The sequence below is a fragment of the Hemitrygon akajei genome, chromosome 15 (assembly GCF_048418815.1).
Source record: "Hemitrygon akajei chromosome 15, sHemAka1.3, whole genome shotgun sequence".
Taxonomy (NCBI): domain Eukaryota; kingdom Metazoa; phylum Chordata; class Chondrichthyes; order Myliobatiformes; family Dasyatidae; genus Hemitrygon; species Hemitrygon akajei.
Genome location: NC_133138.1, coordinates 8,103,558 through 8,127,109, shown reverse-complemented (window position 1 = coordinate 8,127,109; position 23,552 = coordinate 8,103,558). Strand labels below are relative to the sequence as shown.

At 40.1% G+C, this 23,552-nt stretch overlaps 1 protein-coding gene across 1 annotated transcript in view; it reads right to left on the bottom strand.

Moving 5' to 3' along the window:
• LOC140739561 (cyclin-dependent kinase-like 2) overlaps nucleotides 1–23,552 on the bottom strand; it is a 74,912-nt gene that overhangs the window by 23,220 nt on the left and 28,140 nt on the right. The window contains exons 9-10 of the mRNA XM_073067956.1: nucleotides 18,618–19,006; nucleotides 9,024–9,093 (exon numbers count right to left, since the gene is read on the bottom strand). Coding sequence (XP_072924057.1) covers nucleotides 9,024–9,093; nucleotides 18,618–19,006 — 459 coding nt within the window. The remainder of the gene's footprint in view (nucleotides 1–9,023; nucleotides 9,094–18,617; nucleotides 19,007–23,552) is intronic.

Sequence of the window (23,552 nt, the reverse complement as noted above, 5' to 3'; positions counted from 1 at the left end):
CAGTGTTACTAACTCAAATTCTTTTGCCTGCCCTCCTTTTTTATAAAACCTCTGTAAGGTGCGTCCGGCCGCCCTGCAGGATCCGTCCTCCTGCTCTGCATTTTGCAATTCCCACATTCTTTAGTCTATGCTCTCACTGTTCACTCATTGACCCGATAACCTTGTTTACAGCTTGGTTTTAACCCGTCAGAGATTTTCCCTCCACCAGACTCCTTGCTGTTTTGAGGGAGAAGCACAGTCGACGTTTCGGGCCGAGACCCTTCGTCAGGACTAACTGAAAGGAAAGATAGTAAGAGATTTGAAAGTAGGAGGGGGAGGGAAAAGTACGAAATGATAGGAGAAGACCGGAGGGGTGGGGTGGAGCTGAGAGCCGGAAAGGTGATTGGCAAAAGGGATACAGAGCTGGAGAAGGGAAGGGATCATGGGACAGGAGGCCTAGGGAGAAAGAAAGGGGGAGGGGAGAACCAGAGGGAGATGGAGAACAGGCAGAGTGATGGGCAGAAAGAGAGAAAAAACTAAATATATCAGGGATGGGGTAAGGAGGGGAGGAGGGGCATTAACGGAAGTTAGAGAAGCCAATGTTCATGCCATCAGGTTGGAGGCTACACAGCCGGTATATAAGGTGTTGTTCCTCCAACCTGAGTGTGGCTTCATCTTGACAGTAGAGAAGGCCATGGATAGACATATCAGAAAGGGACTGGGACGTGGAATTAAAATGTGTGGCCACTGGAAGATCCTGCTTCCTCTGGCGGACAGAGCGTAGGTGTTCAGCAAAACGGTCTCCCAGTCTGCGTAGGGTCTCACTAATATATAAAAGGCCACACCGGGAGCACGGGACGCAGTATACCACACCAACCGACTCACAGGTGAAGTGTCGCCTCACCCGGAAGGACTGTCTGGGGCCCTGAATGGTGGTGAGGGAGGAAGTGTGAGGGCAGGTGTAGCACTTGTTCCGCTTACAAGGATAAGTGCCAGGAGGGAGATCGGTGGGTAGGGATGGGGGGCACGAATGGACAAGGGAGTCGCATAGGGAGCGATCCCTGCGGAAAGCGGGGGGGGGGGGGCGGGGGGGGGGGAAAGATGTGCTTGGTAGTGGGATCCCGTTGGAGGTGGCAGAAGTTACGGAGAATTATATGTTGGACCCAGAGGCTGGTGGGGTGGTAGGTGAGGACAAGGGGAACCCTATCCCGAGTGGGGTGGTGGGTGGATGGGGTGAGGGCAGATGTTCGGGAGATGGGAGAGATGCGTTTGAGAGCAGAGTTGATGGTGGAAGAAGGGAAGCCCCTTTGTTTAAAAAAGGAAGACATCTCCTTCGTCCTGGAATGAAAAGCTTCATCCTGAGAGCAAATGAGGTGGAGACGGAGGAATTGTGAGAAGGGGATAGCATTTTTTTCAAGAGACAGGGTGGGAAGAGGAATAGTCCCTATATATCCAGTTCCTATATACATCTGTCCAGTCCCTATATACCTCCATTCCCCACCAGGAAGGTCTCAAAGCTCTCTGCTTTTTTTCGGATTCCAGACCTAACCAGTTCCCCTCTATCACCACTCTCCTCCGTCTAGCGGAATTAGTCTTTACTCTCAATAATTTCTCCTTTGACTCCTCCCACTTCCTCCAAACCAAAGGTGTAGCCATGGGTACCCGCGTGGGTCCCAGTTATGCCTGCCATTTTGTTGGCTTTGTGGAACAGTCCATGTTCCAACTCTATACGGGTATCCATCCCCCTCTTTTCCTTCACTACATCGACAACTGCATTGGCGCTGCCTCCTGCACGCGTGCTGAGCTCGTTGACTTCATTAACTTTGCCTCCAATTTTCACCCTGCCCTCAAATTTACCTGGTCCATTTCCGACACCTCCCTCCCCTTTCTTGATCTTTCTGTCTCCATCTCTGGAGACGGCTTATCTACTGATATCTACTATAAGCCTACAGACTCTCACAGCTACCTGGACTATTCCTCTTCCCACCCTGTCTCTTGCAAAAATGCTATCCCCTTCTCACAATTCCTCCATCTCTGCCGCATCTGCTCTCAGGATGAGGCTTTTCATTCCAGGACGAAGGAGATGTCTTCCTTTTTTAAACAAAGGGGCTTCCCTTCTTCCACTATCAACTCTGCTCTCAAATGCATCTCTCCCATTTCCCGCACATCTGCCCTCACCCCATCCGCCCACCACCCCACTCAGGATAGGGTTCTCCTTGTCGTCACCTACCACCCCACCAGCCTCCGGGTCCAACGTATAATTCTCTGTAACTTCCGCCACCTCCAACGGGATCCCACTACCAAGCACTGCGTCCGGTGCTCCCGGTGTGGCCTTTTATATGTTGGTGAGACGCAGACTGGGAGACCGTTTCACTGAACACCTACGCTCTGTCCGCCAGAGAAAGCAGGATCTCCCAGTGGCCACACATTTTAATTCCACGTTCCATTCCCATTCTGATATGTCTACCCATGGCCTCCTTTACTGTCAAGATGAAGCCACACTCAGGTTGGAGGAACAACACCTTATATACCGGCTGGGTAGCCTCCAACCTGATGGCATGAACATTGACTTCTCTAACTTCTGTTAATGCCCCTCCTCCCCTCCTTATCCCATCCCTGATATATTTAGTTTTCTTCTCCCCCCACCTTTTTTTCCCTCTCTTTCTGCCCATCACTCTGCCTGTTCTCCATCTCCCTCTGGTGCTCCCCTCCCCCTTTCTTTCTCCCTAGGCCTCCCGTCCCATGATCCTTTCCCTTCCCCAGCTCTGTATTCCTTTTGCCAATCACCTTTCTGGCTCTCAGCTCCAACCCACCCCCTCCGGTCTTTTCCTATCATTTCGTATTTTCCCCTCCCCCTCCTACTTTCAAATTTCTTACTGTCTTTCCTTTCAGTTAGTCCTGACAAAGGATCTCGGCCCGAAACGTCGACAGTGCTTCTCCCTATAGATGCTGCCTGGCCTGCTGCGTTCCACCAGCGTTTTGTGTGTGTTGCTTGAATTTCCAGCATCTTCAAATTTCCTTGTCCTCACTGTTTTGCAAGCTTCCTTTTGTCTCCTATTCACTTCTCTTTCTCTTCCCACAGCCGAGGCCTAAACCAACAGAGTATTTCCAGTATTTTCTCTTTTTGTTGTAATTTGATGAAACTTCCTTCCCCACCCCACCTCCATCAATAAGCCCCTTCTTCCATCTTCTTCCTGTTCCATGATTTTCATGACCAAAGCAGATGGTTCTTGATGAAGTCTTAGGCCTGAAACATTAACTTCATTTCTCTTTCCACATAAGCTAACCTGCTCAATATTTAGACCACAAGACATAGCAGCAGAATGAGGCCATCTGGCCCATCGAGTTGGCTCCGCCATTCAATCACGGCTGATCCTTTTTTTTTGCTCCTCCTCAACTCCATTTCCCAGCCTTCTCCCCATAACCTTTGATGCCATGTCCAATCAAGAACCTATCAATCTCTGCCTTTTGGCAGGGCCAATGACTGGGCCTCCACAGCTGCATGTGGCAACAAATTCCACAAATTCACCACCATTTGGCTGAAAAACGTTCTCCACATTTCTGTTTTGAAAGTGCACCCCTCTATTCTGAGGCTGTGCCCTCTTGTCCAGACTCTCCCACCATGGGAAACACGCTTTCCACATCTACTCTGTCTAGGCCTTTCAACATTTGAAAGGTTTCAATGAGATTCCCCTCTCATCCTTCTAAACTCCAGCAAGTACAGACCACAGCCATCACATGTTCCTCCTATGATAAGCCTTTTATTCCTGGAATCATCCTCCAGACCCTCACCAATGCCAGCACATTTCCAACATTTTCAGCTTATATGATAAAAGTTTTCTGCAACCTGTGTTCGCCGACTAATACTATGCAGAAAGTAACCACTAGAGGTAGATATTTTCTCATCCTCCCTCTGGGAAAACAGTGATTAGTTGAAATTCAGTTGCTTAACAAGATGATTTTTAAGGGCATTGGGTGATGGAGTTATTGTTTGTGTAATATACCATGTAAGGGTGAGGGTGAGACAGAAAACCAGAAAAGAACCTGTCTGAATCGTAACACCTATTCAATTTAAAATATGCTCACTTCCTGAAATAAGCAAGGTTGCCTTATGAGGAAGGGGTTGACAAGTTAAGCTTGCATCCTCTGTAAATGGGAAGATTGAAATGGGACTTGATTGAAATATATAAGATCCTGAGAGGTTTTGACAAGATCGATGTACTGAGAATGTTTCTTCCTGCAGTAAAATCTAGAACTAGGAGTCACTGATTACACACTTAAGAGGTGAGGTGAAACTTTTTCTCTCGTTCGTGAGTTTTCAAAACTCACTTCTTCGAAGGGTAGCAAAGAGGCCTTATAGATTCTTGATAAGCAAGAGGGACAAAGGTAAGACTGGAAAGCAGTGCTGAAGTTCGAATCAAATTAACCATGACCTTAGTGAATGGTGTAGCAGGCCTGTACGTATTAGCAGACTGGTCGATGATTGACTCGAAGAAAAGGTCAATGCATCCTATAGGGCTGGACTTTGCTGCCAGGTTGCCAGCCTGGCTCCGGTTCACAGAAGCGAAGGTTGCAGCATTTTTAGTTAAAGGGTGCTTTAAAATACTTCTGCCAGGGTTTCAGCGCAAGTAGGGGAGGGCCCCAAGACAAGGCCTCGTTTAAAGAGGCTGAAAAAGAAGGTGTGGTGAACTAGATATACCTGTCTGACTGCTCCTGTGGCTCCTCCCAAGACCCTGCTGACTACCCCTGTGGCTCCTCCCACAGACCCCTGTATAAAGGCGACTGTGGCCTGCTGCTCTCCCTCATTTTCCCCAGGATGTAGTGTTGTTCTTCAGTCAATAAAAGCCGATATCTCACTTCCTAAGTCTCGGCGTGAGTTATTGATGGTGCATCAGAAGGACTTCAGTCAGGTAAATCCAGTTTTACAAGAACAATGTATCTTGAGGCAAGGTTGAGCAGAGCAAGTGGACAAAAGTCCAAATTCCAAAGTAAGCTTATTATCGAAGTACATATATGTCACCACACACAACCCAGACACTCGGGTTCTTCCGGTCAATCCCAGTAAACACAAAAAACACAATAGAATCAATGAAGGGCCACACCCAACAGAATAGACAACAAACAATGTGCAAATAAATACAACAGACTGTGCAAATACAAAAAGAAAGAGAAGAAAATACTAATAATACTAAGAGATTAGTCACCAGCTCAATACAGAGCTGCAGCCACCCTGGAGTTCAATGTCACAGTGGTCCTTAGTGTTTTCTCACCCTAACTGGCAGATGATACTGTATATCCTATATTTCTCAGCCCAAAGCTGTATTTGAGATGTAACAGGACTCTCTACTCAAAGAGAGAGGCATCTTGAGTAGAGAAATCCTAATAAATCAGCCTTCCATGTGTACCTCAGTTACAAACTTCCTAAATGTAAAGGTCCCTGTGCAGCTGTGAGCTGTGACCCTTTGCTGTTTGACTATTAACACAAGAATACGCGACCATTTCTTAGCATTTGGCAGCATTACTGCTGCCTACATCTCTAGCAAACTCCCAGGGATCATCACTAACCAGAATCAGGCCTGGAACCTGTACGTAACTATCTAGCTGCAAGAAAACATCAGAGAGACATATTCTGTAGCAGGGAGTTTGAATTATAACTTTATAATGAGTTTCAACTATTTACAAGATATATCGCCATATCTGAAAAATGTTCAGCATTCATTTTGAAAAGCACAGCTCTTAACTGATTCAACACAAGGCGTCCTGTTGTGCAGCCATCCCCATTAATCACTCTGAACACTCGCTGTAGACTAGAACAATATTGATTCGATGCCTGTGGCATGAACCGTGCACAAAATAGAATTTGTCAACACATCCTGCACAGCATATGAGATACCCCTTGATCTCTATCACATAGACAAACAAGGGAAACAATCTTTCGGAAATCTATTAGTCACCTCCAAGTCTGTGTGATTCTTGAAATAATTTTCCTTTATTGTGTGCTAATTCAAATGAACAGTGTGATTGGTACAAGTTATATTCACAAATCATTGCATTAAATACATGCCAAAATACATTTGGGATTGGCACAGGGTCCTCTGTGCAACATTCTAGTGCATGGTTCCCACTATGACAGGTGTTTCTCCTAGGCTGCAGCTTAGCATACCTGTGTAATAAAACAGCTGAAAATAGAAACTCTGCCATGCTGAGATTCTTGATGTTAACGTGTCCAAGTAGCCCGTCATGTTCAGTCAATATAATCATGCCATCAACGTTTTGTGTTACACAATTAATGGATTGTGCATTTAAAATTAATTAGGTATTAAATGTTGAGAGCCATAAATACCTCAGTGAGTAAATATAGCAAATGATGTGATATTGAAATACAGAGCAAAAAGGTCCTAGGTTTGACCATGGAGTGATTTCATTGCACATTTTTAGGTTTACTTGGTGAAGTATAACTTGTCAGGGATGAATAATATTGATATTAAGGTAGAATCAGGAGAATATACCTGTAGTTTCCATTTATCTTCAGAGTTCATTTGTGAAAATTCAGATTATCTTCTTTAGTTGTCAAATAAACTCTAAATAAGAGCCACACACACAAAATGCTGGAGAAACTCAGCAGATCAGGCAGCATCTATGGAACTGAATAAACAGTCGATGTTGCAGGCTGACACCCTTTTTCACTTCCAGAGATGCTGCCTGACCTGCTGAGTTCCTCCAGCACTTTGTGTGTGTTGTTTTGGATTCCCAGCATCTGCAGAATCTCTTATGATTTAAACTCTGAAATAATCTGGTTTATTGTATATGCTCATTGTAACTGCAGGTGTTTCGTAAGAAATATTGACAAATTAATTGCTTAAGCCTGTAACTAAAAGTTAAATACAAATTTCTCTATTATTAGTAATAATTAGAGTTGATTAATGATTGTATATATTCACATTTATGCTTTACTTCTTAGCCAACAGTGATTGCCTCTGAGAAGGTGGCAGTAAGTCACCTTCTTAATCTGCCTCCTTGAACAACTGAAGTCCTTCTTCTGTAATGTTCTTGGGCAGGGGGTTCCAGGAATTAGATTCTGCAATAAAGAAGAACTAGCAATACGTATCCACTTCGAAGTGAACCAACAGGTGGTTTTGTTGTCATGCAGCTGTAGCCCTTGCTCATCTTGCTTGCTGAGATTGCAGGATTTGGCAAAGCTTGGGAGAGTACCTGCAGAACATATTGTAATGTCCAAACAGCTACAAGGCTCCAGTGGTGGAATGACAATGGTTAAGATGGTGGGTTGGGCACCAATCTAGCTGGATGCTGTGACTTGGGTCAACGGGACTTCCTTGAGAATTGGTGGAGCTATATTTAGCCAAGGAACTGGCAAGTATTATATCTTGCTCCTGATCTATCTTGACAATGTTGGCTAGGCTATTGGATGACAGGAGCTGAGTCACGTGTTGCAGGATAGCACCCTGTTCTTTTAGCCATATTTCCATGACTTGTCCAGTTGAACCTCTGGTCTTTGGTGACTTCCAGGATGTTAATCCTACTTCAGGTACACTGAAGTTCACCAGTATAACCTCAAACGTATTCGTGTCAGAGGAGAGATGAACATATTGCTATAGCAGTAATATTTAACTAATAGCAGAACAAGGGTCAATGAAAAAACCTTCACAGTCAATGCTGTGCACCATTTATATTTGCATTTTTTTTTTGCTGAACGCTCCTGGATTCCCCGTTCCTTCAACCTGGACTCTTTCCTCATCCGAGATTTCCATCAAGACAGTCCAGATAAGCCTGGTGGTTTGCCTGAAGACTCCCGTTGGGGAGGGGAGTACTATCATGGTCCGGACCGTAAATTCCCCATTTTCTCCTATTTCTCTTTGATTGTGCCATGGTTCCGACCCTTAATTCCCCATTTTCTCCTAATTCCCTTTGATGACGGAACACCTGGTTTTTATCAAGACCTGCAACATAAGAACCCCGGCTTTGCACCCACTAGTTGCCAGATCGTTGGTTTCGCCAGTGTGGTAATTAACGCTTCCCGTCTGCTTAGGATTGTGTGTCCTAAGTTTTGCTTCAGTACCAAGATTTATCTGTGAAACCCAGTCTCTCCGTGTCAAGATAAGTTTTCTAAGTTCTACTCCAGTTCCGAGGTTTACCTGTGAAACCCAATCTCTCCGTGTCAAGGTAAGTTCTGCCTGTCTCCTGCCTTCCTGCTCTCTCTCCTGTTTGCTGTTCAACGCTCACGCCCGCGTCTGCATCCTAACTAAATCTCCATGCCTGTGTCCTGCGCTTGGGTTTGCCTCGTTCATTGCAACAAGCTCAGTCAAAGAAACTCCTTTTGTTTAAAAACAGTAGAGCTTGGAATAATAACTGGCAAGTTATCACTAGGCTACACTAGTGCTTGGTAATAACTACCTCCCCCAACACAATTTCATCATTGCCTAATTACCAAAACACCCATTTTAATTCCATATTTACTATCATGACTCCACTTACAGTTAAGTGTAATGAATAATTAAAAATTACAATATTAAGAGAATTTAACTGTAAATCTAAATTGAGCCAATAAATCTAAAAATGAATTTATCCATGACCCCCTAATCACCAAAGTCAGCAATTTATGGCCACTGCCCTCGAATGCTATTTTAAGTCTTAACTGAACAAAATATGGCAATATAATCAAAGAGAGGAGTCAAGCAGCCTACCCAGACTTCTTGCACAAAATAATTCAATGACAGTCAGAACAAAAAAAAATACAAATGCAGTACCTTATTACTAATTATATACAGCCAAATATTTAGAAGCCTCTGGGGTTTATATATTTCACTTTGAGTCATTGTCCCAAGTGAAAATTAAAGGCTGTTCTCCTGCTGCTGGCTTTAAGCAAAATAAAGGTAGATCTACATGTCATGTTCAAATACTGTTCTATTTATTATTTGTATTAAATTAGCTAAAAGTAAAATATAGTTTATCTTCTTAAAAATGATTCTTTATGTTAAACAGAAACTACAGCAAAATGACGGCGGATACAACATCTGATCACTTACTGGTGCTGGAAGTATTTCAGTCAACTGGTAACCACAAGGGCTTGATTTTATCTTCACTTTCTCTTGCATCCTACAAAAGTTAAAAATTTATCTTCTCAACAAAGAAGCAGTGTAACAATAATCCCTGCATTAATGATCATTATGCAAAGAGTCTTGGAACCTATGGTAAGGTGAATTAACGACAGTCGATCAACTCTGAGAATTGAGTGTCTTTTGACCAACCATTTAGATTCTCTGGAAGAACTAATTGAAGTCATCAACCCAATACCAAAAGATACTGGCTACTTTTACACAAAACTGTTTACTATTTGTAAAGATTGCCTGAAAGTTTACAAAAGTCCTCACACAGTCATTTACAGCATTATAGGAAACAGAAATATGATGCTGATAGTAAAATTACTTCTCTCTGGTTGTAATATATTAGGAGCAGAATAGACAGCATATTCATCTGGATCTAAATCTTTTTTGTACCTTTGCTGATGCCTTAGATTAAATTGATCAATCACTTCAGTGTAAAAGTGATCCACCTTCCTAAAGTGACATTCCTCATTTAAAAATCTGAAGTTCAAATATTTGCTTTTTTCCAGAGTCTGTTTTTAAAACAGGCACAGTCAACAGACCAGGCTACACAAGAAGTAAATTCAATGTGTTTCAAAACAATATGAACAGCTTTTTGCCAAAAGTGATAAGCAAGAGTGCACAATATTTTAGTGTTAAATTGTTTTCAGAATCTGGATGCTGGAAGAATGACAAAGGAGCCAAATGTTGTGTGTTCTATCTGCTCCTGTTAAATAACATTTTATACAGTGTCTATAAAAAGTATTCACCTCCCCCACAAGTTTTCATGTTTTATTGTTTTACAACATTTAATTTGGCTTTTTTGACACTGATCATCAGAAAAGACTTTTTTGTGTCAAAGTGAAAACAAATTTTTACAAATTGGTTTAAATTTATTACAATTATTAAATACAAAATAATTGATTGCATAATTACTCACCCCCTTCAAGTCAATATTTATTCGATACACCTTTGGCAGCAATTACAGACTTGTGTCTGTGTGGATAAATCTCTATCAGTGTTGCACAACTAGACACCACAATTTTGCCCCATTCTTCTTTACAAAACTGCCCACGCTCTCGGACTGCATGGTGATCAAGAATGAACAGCCCTTTTCAAGTCCGGCCACAAATTCTCAACTGAATTGAGGTCTGGACTCCGACTTGGCCACTCCAGGACATTAACTTTGTTGTTTCTAAACCATTCCTGTGTAGCTTTGGCTTTATGCTTGGAGTCATTGGCTTGATAGAAAACAAATCTTCTCCAAAGTCACAGTTTTCTTGCAGACTACATCAGGTTTTCCTCCAGGATTTCCCTGTATTTTGCTGCAATCATTTTACCCTCGATTATCACACACCTTCCAGGGCCTGCTGCAATGAAGCATCCCCACAGCATGATGCAGCCACCACCATGCTTCATAGTAGGGTTGGTGTGTTTTCGATGATGTGTGGTGTTTGGCTTACACCAAACATAGCGTTTAGTCTGATGGCCAAAAAGCTCAATTTTGGTTTCATCAGACCACAGAACCATTTTCCAGCTGACTTCAGAGACTCCCACATGTAAACTCTAGCTGAGATTTCATGTGAGTTTTTCTCAGCAGTGGCTTTCTCTTCACCACTCTCCCATAAAGTTGCAAATGGTGAAGCACCCGGGTAACAGTTGTTGTATGCACAGTCTCTCCCATCTCAGCCACTGAAGCTTGTAACTCCTCCAGAGTTGTCATAGGTTTCTTGGTGGCCTTCCTCACTCGTCCACTTCTTGCACGGTCACTCAGTTTTTGAGGATGGCCTGCTCTAGGCAGATTTACAGCTGTGCCATATTCTTTCCATTTCTTTTTTTTTGTAATTTATTTTTTTATTGAAGTTCATCAAACAAACATTTCCATAAGATGTATTTTGGACATTGTACATATATATCACAAAATCTCCACAAAGTATTTATCTGGGGTATACACTTATAGAAAAGAGTGGAAAGAAAAAACAAGCAAAAGGAAAGAACTATGTACAAGTAGGGAGTGATCTTTTTTTTTACAACAGATTCATTGATTTGTGAGAATAAAATCAGACCTATGAGGCATTATGTAGTTAAACCATTTTTCCCAGTATGAATCAAATTGTTCCAGCTTATGATTAACAGATGCTGTTATCTTCTGCATTTTGTAAATGTCCATTGTAATTTCCATCCATGTATTTAAAGTTGGGCTCTCCTGTGATAACCATTTCCTAGTAAGAGTCTTTTTACCAGCCACCAACAGTATTTTCATTGAATATTCATCTCTTTTCAACCATTCTTGAGGTATATATCCAAAATATATGGTCTTACTCTCCAAGGGTATTTCACATTTAAAGTTGTCTTGTAGGGCATTGTGTATCCCCCTCCAATGGTTTTTGATAACAGGGCAGTCCCAAAAAATATGATAATGATTTGCATTTTGATTTCCACAATTTCTCCAGCAAACAGGGAGGTTACTATCATAGTGGGATTTCTGAGAGGGTGTAATAAAATAACTTATCAAGTTTTTCCATCCAAACTCCCTCCATTTCTGTGAATTGGTACACTTCCATTGATATCTCCATATTATTGTCCATTCTTCCTCAGATATAATTATCCTTCCTTCCTTCTCCCATTTTGTTTTAATGTATGAAGTCGAATGTGTTTTAAGATTTGACAACCCCTTATACATGCTTGAAATGATTCTACTACCATTATCTGAATTATATGCTTTTCTAAAGAGCTCTATCAAGCATGTATTTGCCTTGGTTACATTTTTAAGATTCTTATTAACATATTGTCGCATCTGTAAATACTGATAAAAATCTTGTTTTTCTAATAAGTGTTTCTCTTTAAGCATTTCAAAACTGAACAGTGTTCCTTCTTTCATTATGTTGCAAAGAACTGTTATTCCTTTAGCTGTCCAGTCCTTAAGTCTAGCATCCAATTTATTTGGTGTAAAATCCGAGTCATATGCACACCATTTAAGAATAGCAATATCTCCCTTTAAATTATATTCTTTTATAGCAGTTTTCCATATTTTAAGAGTCAATTTCACCCATGGGTTATCAATAGTATTTGATAGATAGATAGATACTTTATTCATCCCCATGGGGAAATTCAACTTTTTTTCCAATGTCCCATACACTTGTTGTAGCAAAACTAATTACATACAATACTTAACTCAGTAAAAAATATGATATGCATCTAAATCTATATACATACGATATATATACGATCTATATACGATATACATAAATCTATTTATGTACCTTTGCAGGTTGTTATCAGCCAAGATTGCTTGTATGGGGATGGGAAGTACCCGCTCCTCAATGTTTTTCCATTGAGCGTCATATGATGGGTTGCACCAACATATCACAGCTCTCAACTGTGCTGCAAAATAATAATCTCTAAGAGAAGGCAAGCCCCATCTCCCCCTTTTCCTTTGCTAATTGCAAGGTTTTGAGATGAACTCTAGGCCTTTTACCCTGCCAAATATACCTTGATAGCATCTTGTTCCATTCATTGAATTGATTTTGATTAATCTCTATTGGTAGGTTCTGAAAGAGATAGAACAGCATGGTACGAGGCAAGGCTGTCCTTTAAGTCCTCTATTATTTGACATTGTTTTGGAACCTTTAGCCATTGCCATTCGTTAATCACCTAATATTTTTGGTATTACCTGTGGGGAAGGGACTTATAAGTTATCATTATATGCTGATGATCTGTTACTATACATATCCGACCCTGAGAGATCTATTCCTGCTATTTTGTCCTTGCTTGCTCAGTTTAGTAGTTTTTCTGGTTGCAAACTGAACTTTAATAAGAGTGAATTATTTCCATTAAATATGCAAGTTCCAATTTATAAACACTTACCATTTAAAGTTGTCACAGATCATTTTACTTATTTGGGTATTAAAATTACCAAGAAACATAAGGATTTATTTAAAGTTAATTTTTTACCTTTAATTAACCAAATCAAGCAACTTGTTACCAGGTGGTCCCCATTATCTTTGTCATTGGTTGGTCGAATTAATACTATTAAGATGATAGTATTACCCAAGTTTTTATATTTATTTCAAGCATTACCAATTTTTATTCCTAAATCTTTTTTTGATATTATTGACTCCAAAATAACCTCGTATGTGTGGCAGAATAAAAATTATTTGGATGGAGGTGCAGAGTTATTGACGCTACTGTGTATATTTGACATAATGCAATGGCCCATGTTGGTTAGGTTTTTTTTTCTTATTTACTCTATTTTTCGTAATTACTATGAGTTTGGGAGGTTATTATATATGGATTATCATCTATTTGTATTTATACTTTAAACTATTAATTATGTACTCTCAAACTCTCTGTATTCATGTTTCATTTATGTTTGTTTAAAAATTAATAAAAAGATTTAAAAAGAAAGAATGAAAGAGATATAACAGTCTGGGCAGTATATTCATTTTAATAGACTCAGTCCTTGAACTGAGACTGAAAAAAGGAATCAGGCTCCATCTTGCCACATCTTCCTTAATTTTTTTATATAAAGGCTGATAATTACATTCTGATAATTTTGCCAAATCTTTTGGCATAATGATGCCCAAATATTTGAAAGACTCTGTGTGCCATGCCCAGGGGTATTGACTTTCAATTTCTCTTGGTGGGCTATAGTAATATGAAAGTAATTGGGTTTTATCTATGTTGATCTTGTATCCTGATAACTGACCATATTGTTCAAAGGATTGCATCAATTTAGGTAAAGAGTACGTTGGTTGCCCTAGATAGATCAAAATGTCATCCGCATAACAAGCCAATTTATGCTCTGTCCCTTTAATAGTAATTCCCCTGATATCTTCATTTTGTCTGATGTATTGAGCTAATGGTTCCAGATATAACACGAAGAGTAGTGGTGACCATGCATAACCCTGTCTCGTGTCCCCTTTCTAGGGTAAGACTATTTGATAAATATCCATTGATTTTAATCCTAGCAGTAGGCTTGTCATATAGTGTCTGTATAGTTCTAATAATTGTGTCTTGGAAACCAAATCTATGTAAAACTCTGTAAAGAAAATTCCAATTAACCAAATCAAATGCTTTTTCAGCATCCACAGTCATCACTATTGCTTCGATTTTATTTTTTTGTATATGATCCATAATGTGAAGTGTCCTTCGTATATTGTCTTGAGTCTGGCGTTGTCGTATAAAACCTGTCTGATCATTACGTATCAGTATGGGTAGAAACTCCTCTAATCATTTGGCCATGATGGAGGTAAATAACCTATAATCTACATTAAGAACAGATATTGGTCTAAATGACCCGCATTCCATTTTATCCTTGCCTTCTTTCGGTATAGCTGAGATTATCGCTTCCTTCCAACTGGGTGGCATTTGTGCCTTTTTTAGAGCCCAGTTCAGTGTGGGGAGTAAAACAGGAATTAACTCATTTTTAAATTCTTTGAACCACTCTGTCATATACCCATCTGATCCTGGTGACTTGCTTAATTTAAGCCAACTAATTGCAGCTTTTAATTCAACTTCAGTTATGTCAGCAGTCATCCTTCTATTTTGTTCTTCGCTTAAAGTGGGTAACTCTAGAGAATTCAAGAAGGTGTCAATTTAGGTTATGCTCCCCCCTGGAACTTTGGAATATAGCGTTTTGTAAAACACTTCAAAAGCTTCTTGAATTTCACTTAGCTTTTTTTTTTAATCATTTTCGTTCTTGGATCCTTAATTCTATGAATTGTATTTTCTGATATCTTTTTTTCCAGTTTCCATGCCAGTATTTTCATAGATTTCGATCCACTTTCATAATGTCTGTGTTTCAGAAACATTAAGTTTTTCCTGATTTCTTGCGTAGCCAAATTATTTATTTCATTCCTAATTTTTTAAATTTCCCCTAATGTATCCTGTGCCAAATTCAATTTGTGTTTTTTCTCTAGTTCCTTCAGCCTATTTTGTAATTCCTCTAATGTTTTATTCCTTATTTTCTTCTTATATGAAGATATCGCTATAATTTTCCCTCTTAAGACAACCTTCAGAGTATCCCATTAAATGGGAGGTGAAACCTTTCCATTATCATTAAATTCTAAGTAGAGACCAATTTCTTTTTTAATTTGTTCCTTAAAGTACGGATCATTGAGTAAACTTGAATTTAGTTTCCAAATAGTATTCTTTGGTTGTAGGTCAAAATCAACAGATAAATATATAGGTGCATGGTCACTTACATCTATTGTCCCAATTCCACAGGTGTTTATTTTGTCTTTGTCTTTTCCAAATGTTATGAAATAGTCTATTCTTGGATATACAGAATGTGGAGCAGAATAATGAGTGTAATCCCTTCTGTCAGGGAAAAGATCCCTCCATATATCAATTAAACCAACATCCTCAAAAAGTGTATTAACTTTCTTATGTAAAGATTTTGTTTCATAGGTTTTTCTATTGGAAGAGTCTAAGTTTGGTTGTAATTGTAAATTTAAGTCTCCCCCACATATCAGGAGACCTTCTGTTTCCGTTACCATAATATCAGTAATTTTCTGAAAGAAACCAATATCACTTCCTGGCGGTGCGTATATATTCAATAGAGTAACTGAATTGCCGTCTATATTCCCCCTTTCCAGAATATATCTGCCTTCTTTATCTCCAATTTCGAATATTTTTTCAAAATTTAGCTTACTTGAGATAAGAATAGCAACTCCTCTCTTATGTCCTGATTTATATGAGGAGAAAAACAGATTAGTGAAGCCCATTCTCTTTAGTTTTTTATGCCCATTATCACTTAAATGACTTTCCTGTAAATATACTACATGGGCTTGTTCTTTTTTCATTTTGGATAAAATTCTCTTACGTTTGATTGGATTTAATAGCCCATTTACATTAAAAGAAATTAATTTTACCTTGTCCTTAGCCATCTGTATTTATCTGTCAATGTATCATTGAAATTAGAATAAAACTTAATCGATCTACTCCCGGAACAAATAAGAACCAAGAAACTCAAATAATAACAAAAATGGCAACAAACGTGTGATTCCAAGGCTGAGGTCTCTAGTAAATGACCCTGCGTTGAGCTAGAGGAAATGTCTAGCTGTGAGGGATAACCCCTCCTATTTGTGAGTTGAGGGCCCCCATTGCAGTATTCATAAAAGTCAGTGAACTAATCCATTACACAGAAAAGATTTCCCTGTGTACTCCTCCTATATATACACACACACACACAAATATATATATACATACATACATACACACACACACACATTACACACATACACATATGCACACATATATATATATATTCTCATTTTGGTGGGGGGAAAAGGAGTAAGTGAGCGAATAAAGAATAACAATTAAGTAATATAAAATCCACATTATAATAAGTATTTCTCGAGATAGGTATATCACCGTGTACTTTTGCTTCTGTTTAGCTTCTCAACATTTTTAAAGTTAGCCAAACATTATGACTCTTCTGAAGGGGGTGAGGACTGTCTTTGGGAAACTCCCAGTCTCTTCCTGATATGTTTCTCTCAGCCTCCTCCCGTCTCCTGCCTTCTCGTTTCTTGCACTATTTCCCAAGCTGAGCTGGACAATTCCTCAGCCAGGCTTTCTTTTGTTTTGGTCACGCTGACGGCCAGCCCTCTGACCTTCATGTCTGTAGTCACCTCTTCCACTGTCTGGTACAACCGTGTCCCGTTGTCATAAAACACTCGAAGTTTAGCAGGGTATGGAGTTTGAAATCTAATCTTATTTTGCTTTAATACTTGCTTTACTTCGGAGTATTCTTTGCATTTCTGGAGGACCGTGGGGGGGGGGGTAATCTTGGTCGAAATATATTAATTTATCCTCTAAAAACACTCTCTTCTTACCCCAGGCCCTTTGTAGAATCTCCGCCTTGGTGCTGTACTGAAGGAATTTAATTATAATTAAGCGAGGCTTTCTATCCTGGGTAGGTTTTTGGGACTAACGCGCAGTGCGCTCTTTCGACTTCCAGCTCCATAGCCGGGGGAAGCTCCAATGCATCCCGCAGTAACTTTCCGACAAACTCCGTCATAGATGGGCCCTCCGGTCCTTCGGGAACATTGTAGATTCTGATATTTTTCCGCCGTGATCTTCCCTCCAGGTCAAGCAATTTACCCTCTTGGTGATGTATGATTTTTATTGTTTTGCTCAGTATCCGTTCCACATTTTGAACGCGTTCTTCCACCTTCTCAATGCAAGTCTCTGCCACCGCTATTTTTTGATTAACGCTGGCGAGCTCTGCCTTAATATCACGGAGCTGCTGCTTTATATCTTTCTGGACCTCCATTATTTCTTTCAGGAGTTCGAAGATATTCGCCGCTTCACTTGAGCAAGGCCCAGCGGCCACCTCGCTAGCACACGGTCAGGTAGGAGAGCCGCTCGCTGCACTCCTCTCGGACGCAGGCTCCGCAGTGTCACTTTTTAAATTTCCATTTCTTCTTCCCATTCTTGCCCTTCTTTTCAGTTCAAATATTTTTCATAAAATATTACATTTGACGGGTTAATGGGGTTTAATACGCGTTTTTCCGGAGGAGCTAGTGACTTAAGCTGCCATTCTCGACGATGATGTCACCGGAAAACCTCTTTCTATTTCTTGATGATTGACTTAACTGTACTCCAAGGGATATTTAGTGACTTGGAAATGTTCTTATATCCATATCCTGACTTGTGCTTTTCAATAACCTTTTCACGGAGTTGCTTGCAGTGTTCTTTTGTCTTCATGGTGTAGTTTTTACCAGGATACTGACTCACCAGCAGCTGAACCTTCCAGATACAGGTGTATTTTTACTATAATCAATTGAAACACCTTGACTATACACAGGTCTCCAAATCAGATCTCCATTTAGCTAATTATGTGATTTCTAAAACCAATTGACTGCACCAGTGATAATTTGGTGTGTTATATTAAAAGGGGGTGAATACTTACGCAATCAATTATTTTGTGTTTTATATTTGTAATTAATTTAGATAATTTTGTAGAGATCTGTTATCACTTCGACACAAAAGACTTCTTCAGTTGATCAGTGTCAAAAAAGCCAAATGAAATCCACTGTGATTCAATGTTGTAAAACAATAAAACACAGAAACTTCTGGGGATGGTGGGGGGGGGGGGGGGGTGAATACTTTTTATAGGTACGGTACATGCTTTATAAGCCTTCAAATAAAAGGTAGGTAGTGAGAAAAGAATCCTTTATAAGCTTTCAAATGTATGAGATCCATGATATACTAAAACGATAGGATGACTTTTTCCCTTGTTTTCCACTTCCACAGTCCCCCTCCGCCCCCCCCCCCCACCGATGATCCTGCGCCAAAGAAAAGCAATTACACTGGATACATTGTCATTTTGGTTCCGCTCAGGTGCTTGCCACCACGCACTACTGTAACCTGTAGATAAAGCCTGCAAATTAACAACTAAATACATTTTCAACAGAGCATTCACAAAATGTTTCTTAGTGACAAAGCCCAGTCTGACAAGAAAATCTATTTATGGATTACTCACAATTGTACTGTTTACAGAGTCTTGCCACATACTTTCCTGATAGTTACCTTGAGTTCGAAATTGAAGTTTCATTGGTGTCATTATTGAGATTTTTGTTAGGAGACACAGAAGTGGTTATTCTGGCATGCATGCTAATGGGAGGGATAGTTGTCACTGGTGTGTTCAAACCTTCCACACCAGTGTTCAAATCCTTCAGGGAAATAACTGCTGGACTTGTGTTACTGCCATTAGTATACCTTCCGTCAGTTCCAGTAGGGGTTCCTTCGGTTCCCATGAGACTTCCTTCTATTTCTTCAGTTCCTGAAGAAAGATTTCCCACAGCATCTTCCCGAGGCTTTGGAGAAGATTTCCAAACAGTTGGATGATCTACCTGATCGGCTTTTGAGCTAATACGTTTGTACTTCCTGCTTTTAGGCTCTCTATCCTTTGTTGTGTCCTATATAAAGAGGAAAGTGTGTTTTGAATGATTAGCGTGTGAAAAGTAACTTAATTTGTAAATAAGTTCATTTTTAAATTATTGTTACAGATAATTTGTCCTTTTGGAACAATCTTGGTTGAGTTTTGATCAAGCTCCCAAATAAGTCCACATCTGTTTTTAATATTGGCCATCGTGTGTATATGTTTTAAATTTATCCTAGTGTAACAAAAAGTAAAGTGAAACAGGTGAAAACAAGTTGTCAGCCAAATGTGGCAACTGATTTATCATGGTAAACCAACCACACCTAGCATCAGAATCTTAGACTATTTGATCCTGCCAATGCTGCCACATTCGTGGTCTGAGTTCTGAAATTGGAAAAGCTATTTTCCAACTTCAATCTTAAATGATTTAAATGATACGAGACAGGAACAGACCCTTTATCCTACGCCAATCATTGCCATCCAATTACACTAATTCTATAGCAATTCCCATTTTTAATTTTCCCCACATTATCATAAATTGCTCTGTCACTCACCTACACGCTGGGGGCAATTTACAGTGTCTAACTAACCTATAAATAGACGAAAGAGCAAAAAATGTGGTAATTTATATTGTTAATATTGTATGCTAATAGTGTGCATAACTGGTACTGCACACTGCAGTTTAAAGCCAGATCTATATCTCACTTCTAATAATTATCTCAATTCATCATGCAGGTTATACTTTAAACAAATTAAATGGAGTAGAATTAATAGCCTAACATATAACTTTGGTCAGTTCCTGTATTGGATCTTGCTAATTCAGTCTGTTTAATAAATTTGAATGGAATATATTTGAATATTTTAAATATTAAATAACTCCAAATCTGTTCTACATTGGAAATAGGGACATATTATGAAGGAAACATAATCACTTTATATTTATTTAAATATCAATCTATTATTTAGAAAATGTGGCATTTTCCTTCAAAATTTCATGAGGTAATTTAATTTTGTCTATTAAGGAAATAAATAGCTGGCACAACTGATGTGTTTCCAAATTAAATAAATTAGGGTTGAAATATTATAGTTTTAGATAAATGCATATAAAAATAATTTCTCATAAACATCAAAATAATATTCCACCAACAAAACTACAAAAAATACATATAGTGTATGTCTCAAGTGGAAGAAAAGTTTAGTCACTAATTCAGCCATGATATCATGGTTTCATTATTTATACCATTAGCAGAAAATCACTGAGCCGTGCTGTTGCCATTGCCAGTTAGGCTGAGGGAGCGAATTCTCTAGATAATACTACCTTAATTAGGGGTAGAGCTGTCAAAGGTGAAACATTGAGAACAAATTATTAAGAGCTTTTAGTAAAATAAGCCTTCTAATATTGTGGAGATATCATATAGAATATTAGAATTATAGTTATCCCAGCCACTGGGTTATCCCAGTAAATGAATTCCTGAATTAGACAGACTGTTTTATTAACTAGATCAAGAGATATCATAGTGGAGCTTTTAATGTTTCTCATTCTGCTCTTGCACAGTGATACCTTTCAGAACAGGGAGGTCCAATCTAAATTGCTATTGTCTTGCTTTGAACAGCATAGCATTTTACAGCATCAATGATCAGGGTTCAATTCCCAGTGCTGTCTATGAGAAGCTTGTACATTCTCCCCGTAACCACATGGCTTCTTCCGGGTGCTCTGGTTTCCTCCCACATTCTAAAAGCGTAGGAGTTAGTAAGTTATGTGCACACCACACTGGTGTCGGAAGCATGGCAATACTTGCAGGCTGCCTCCAGGACATTCTCGGACTGTGTTGGTCATTGATGTAAACAACTCATTTCTCTATATGTTTCAATGTATATGTGACAAATAATGCTACTCTTCTTATCCTCTTGTGTAGCCAGGATATGTGAATCTAGTAGTATAAACTTCAGAGCTACCTATTCTTCATTTCTTAAACATGCTTATTTGCATCGGACGTGTGCAAACAGAAGGCAGGCCTGTGGACAGAGAATCAGTCTGTATCAGACAAGGCAAACTTAAGACCACTTTCTGGATTTGACTTGGAGACGCTTAAGTATGGGGTGTAAAGCTTCCAGGCGACAGGAAAAATATTACCACAATACTGCGTCCGATCCTCCCGGTGCGGCCTTTTATATATTGGTGAGACCCCACGCAGATTGGGAGACCGTTTCACTGAACACCTACGGTCTTTATGGGGGATTTCAACATGCAGGTGAACTGGGAGAATCAGGTTGGTGCTGGACCCCAGGATAGGGAGTTTGTAGAGTGCCTAAGGGATGCATTCTTGGAACAGCTTGTATGAGAGCCGACCAGGGACAAGGCTATTCTGGATTTAATGTTGTGTAATGAACAGGATTTGATAAGCGATCTTGAAGTAAAGAAGCCATTAGGAGGTAGTGACCATAATATGATAAGTTTTTATCTGCAATTTGAGAAGGATAAGGGCAGATCGGAGGTGTCAGTGTTGCAGTTGAACAAAGGAAACTATGGAGCCATGAGGGAGGAGCTGGCCAAAGTTAACTGGACGGATATCCTAGCAGAAAAGACAGTGGAACAGCAATGGCAGGTATTCTTGGGAATAATGCACAAGGTGCAAAATCAGTTCATACCCCGGAGAAGGAAGGATTCAAAGGGGGGAAAGGGGCCACAGTGGTTGACAAAGGAAGTCAGAGATTGCATAGCATTAAAAAAAAGGAAGTATGACAGAGCTAAGGTGAGTGGGAGGACAGATGATTGGGAAATTTTTAAAGAACAAAAGAACTTAACTAAAAAGGCAATACGGGGAGAAAAAATGAGGTACGAACGCAAGCTAGCCAGGAATATAAAGGAGGATAGCAAAAGCTTTTTTAGGTATGTGAAGAGAAAGAAGATAGTTAAGAACAATGTTGGGCCCTTGAAGAATGAATTGGGTGAAATTGTTATGGGAAACAGAGAAATGGCAGAAGAATTTAATAAGTACTTTAGATCTGTCTTCACTAGGGAAGACACAAGCAATCTCCCAGATGTATGGATGGGCCAAGGACATAGGGTAACAGAGGAAATGAAACAGACTGACATTAAAAAGGAAACAGTGAAGAGTAGACTGATGGGACTGAAGGCTGACAAATCCCCAGGTCCAGATGGTCTGCATCCTAGGGTACTAAAGGAGGTGGCTCTGGAAATTGCGGATGCATTGGTAATCATTTTCCAATGTTCCTTAGATTCAGGATCAGTTCCTGAGGATTGGAGAATGGCTAATGTTATCCCACTTTTTAAGAAAGGAGGGAGGGAGAAAACAGAGAACTATCATCCTGTCAGCCTAACATCAGTAGTGGGGAAGATGCTAGAGTCCATTATTAAAGATGAAATAGTGGCATATCTAGATAGCAGTGATAGGATTGGGCCGAGCCAGCATGAATTTACCAAGGGCAAATCATGCTTGACTAATCTATTGGAGTTTTTCGAGGATGTAACCAGGAAGTTATACAATGGAGATCCAGTGGATGTAGTGTACCTTGATTTTCAGAAGGCATTTGATAAGGTCCCACATAGGAGATTGGTGGGTAAAATCAGAGCTCATGGCATCGGGGGGAAGATATTGACATGGATAGAAAACTGGTTGGCAGATAGAAAGCAAAGGGTAGCGGTGAATGGGTGTTTCTCGGAATGGTAGGTGGTGACTAGTGGGGTGCCACAGGGCTCGGTATTGGGACCACAGCTGTTTACGATTTACATCAACGATTTAGATGAAGGCATTGAGAATAACATCAGCAAGTTTGCTGATGATACTAAACTGGGTGGCAGTGTGACATGTGATGAGGATGTTAGGAGAATTCAGGGTGACTTGGATAGGCTGGGTGAGTGGGCAGATACTTGGCAGATGACGTTTAATGTGAATAAGTGTGAGGTTATCCACTTTGGGAGTAAGAACAGGAAGGCAGATTATTATCTGAACGGTGTAGAGTTAGGTAAGGGAGAAATACAAAGAGATCTAGGAGTCTTTGTTCATCAGTCACTGAAGGTGAATGAGCAAGTGCAGCAGGCAGTGAAGAAGGCTAATGGAATGTTGGCCTTTATTACAAAGAGAATTGAGTACAAGAGCAAGGAAATCCTTTTGCATTTGTACAGGGCCCTGGTGAGACCACACCTGGAGTATTGTGTACAGTTTTGGTCTCCAGGGTTAAGGAAGGACATCCTGGCTGTAGAGGAAGTGCAGTGTAGATTCACAAGGTTAATTCCTGGGATGTCAGGACTGTCTTACGCAGAGAGGTTAGAGAGACTGGGCTTGTACACGCTGGAATTAAGGAGATTGAGAGGGGATCTGATTGCAACATATAAGATTATTAAGGGATTGGAAAAGATAGAGGCAGGAAATATGTTCCAGATGCTGGGAGAGTCCAGTACCAGAGGGCATGGTTTGAGAATAAGGGGTAGGTCATTTAGGACAGAGTTAAGGAAAAACTTCTTCTCTCAGAGAGTTGTGGGGGTCTGGAATGCACTGCCTCGGAAGGCAGTGGAGGCCAATTCTCTGGATGCTTTCAAGAAGGAGCTAGATAGGTATCTT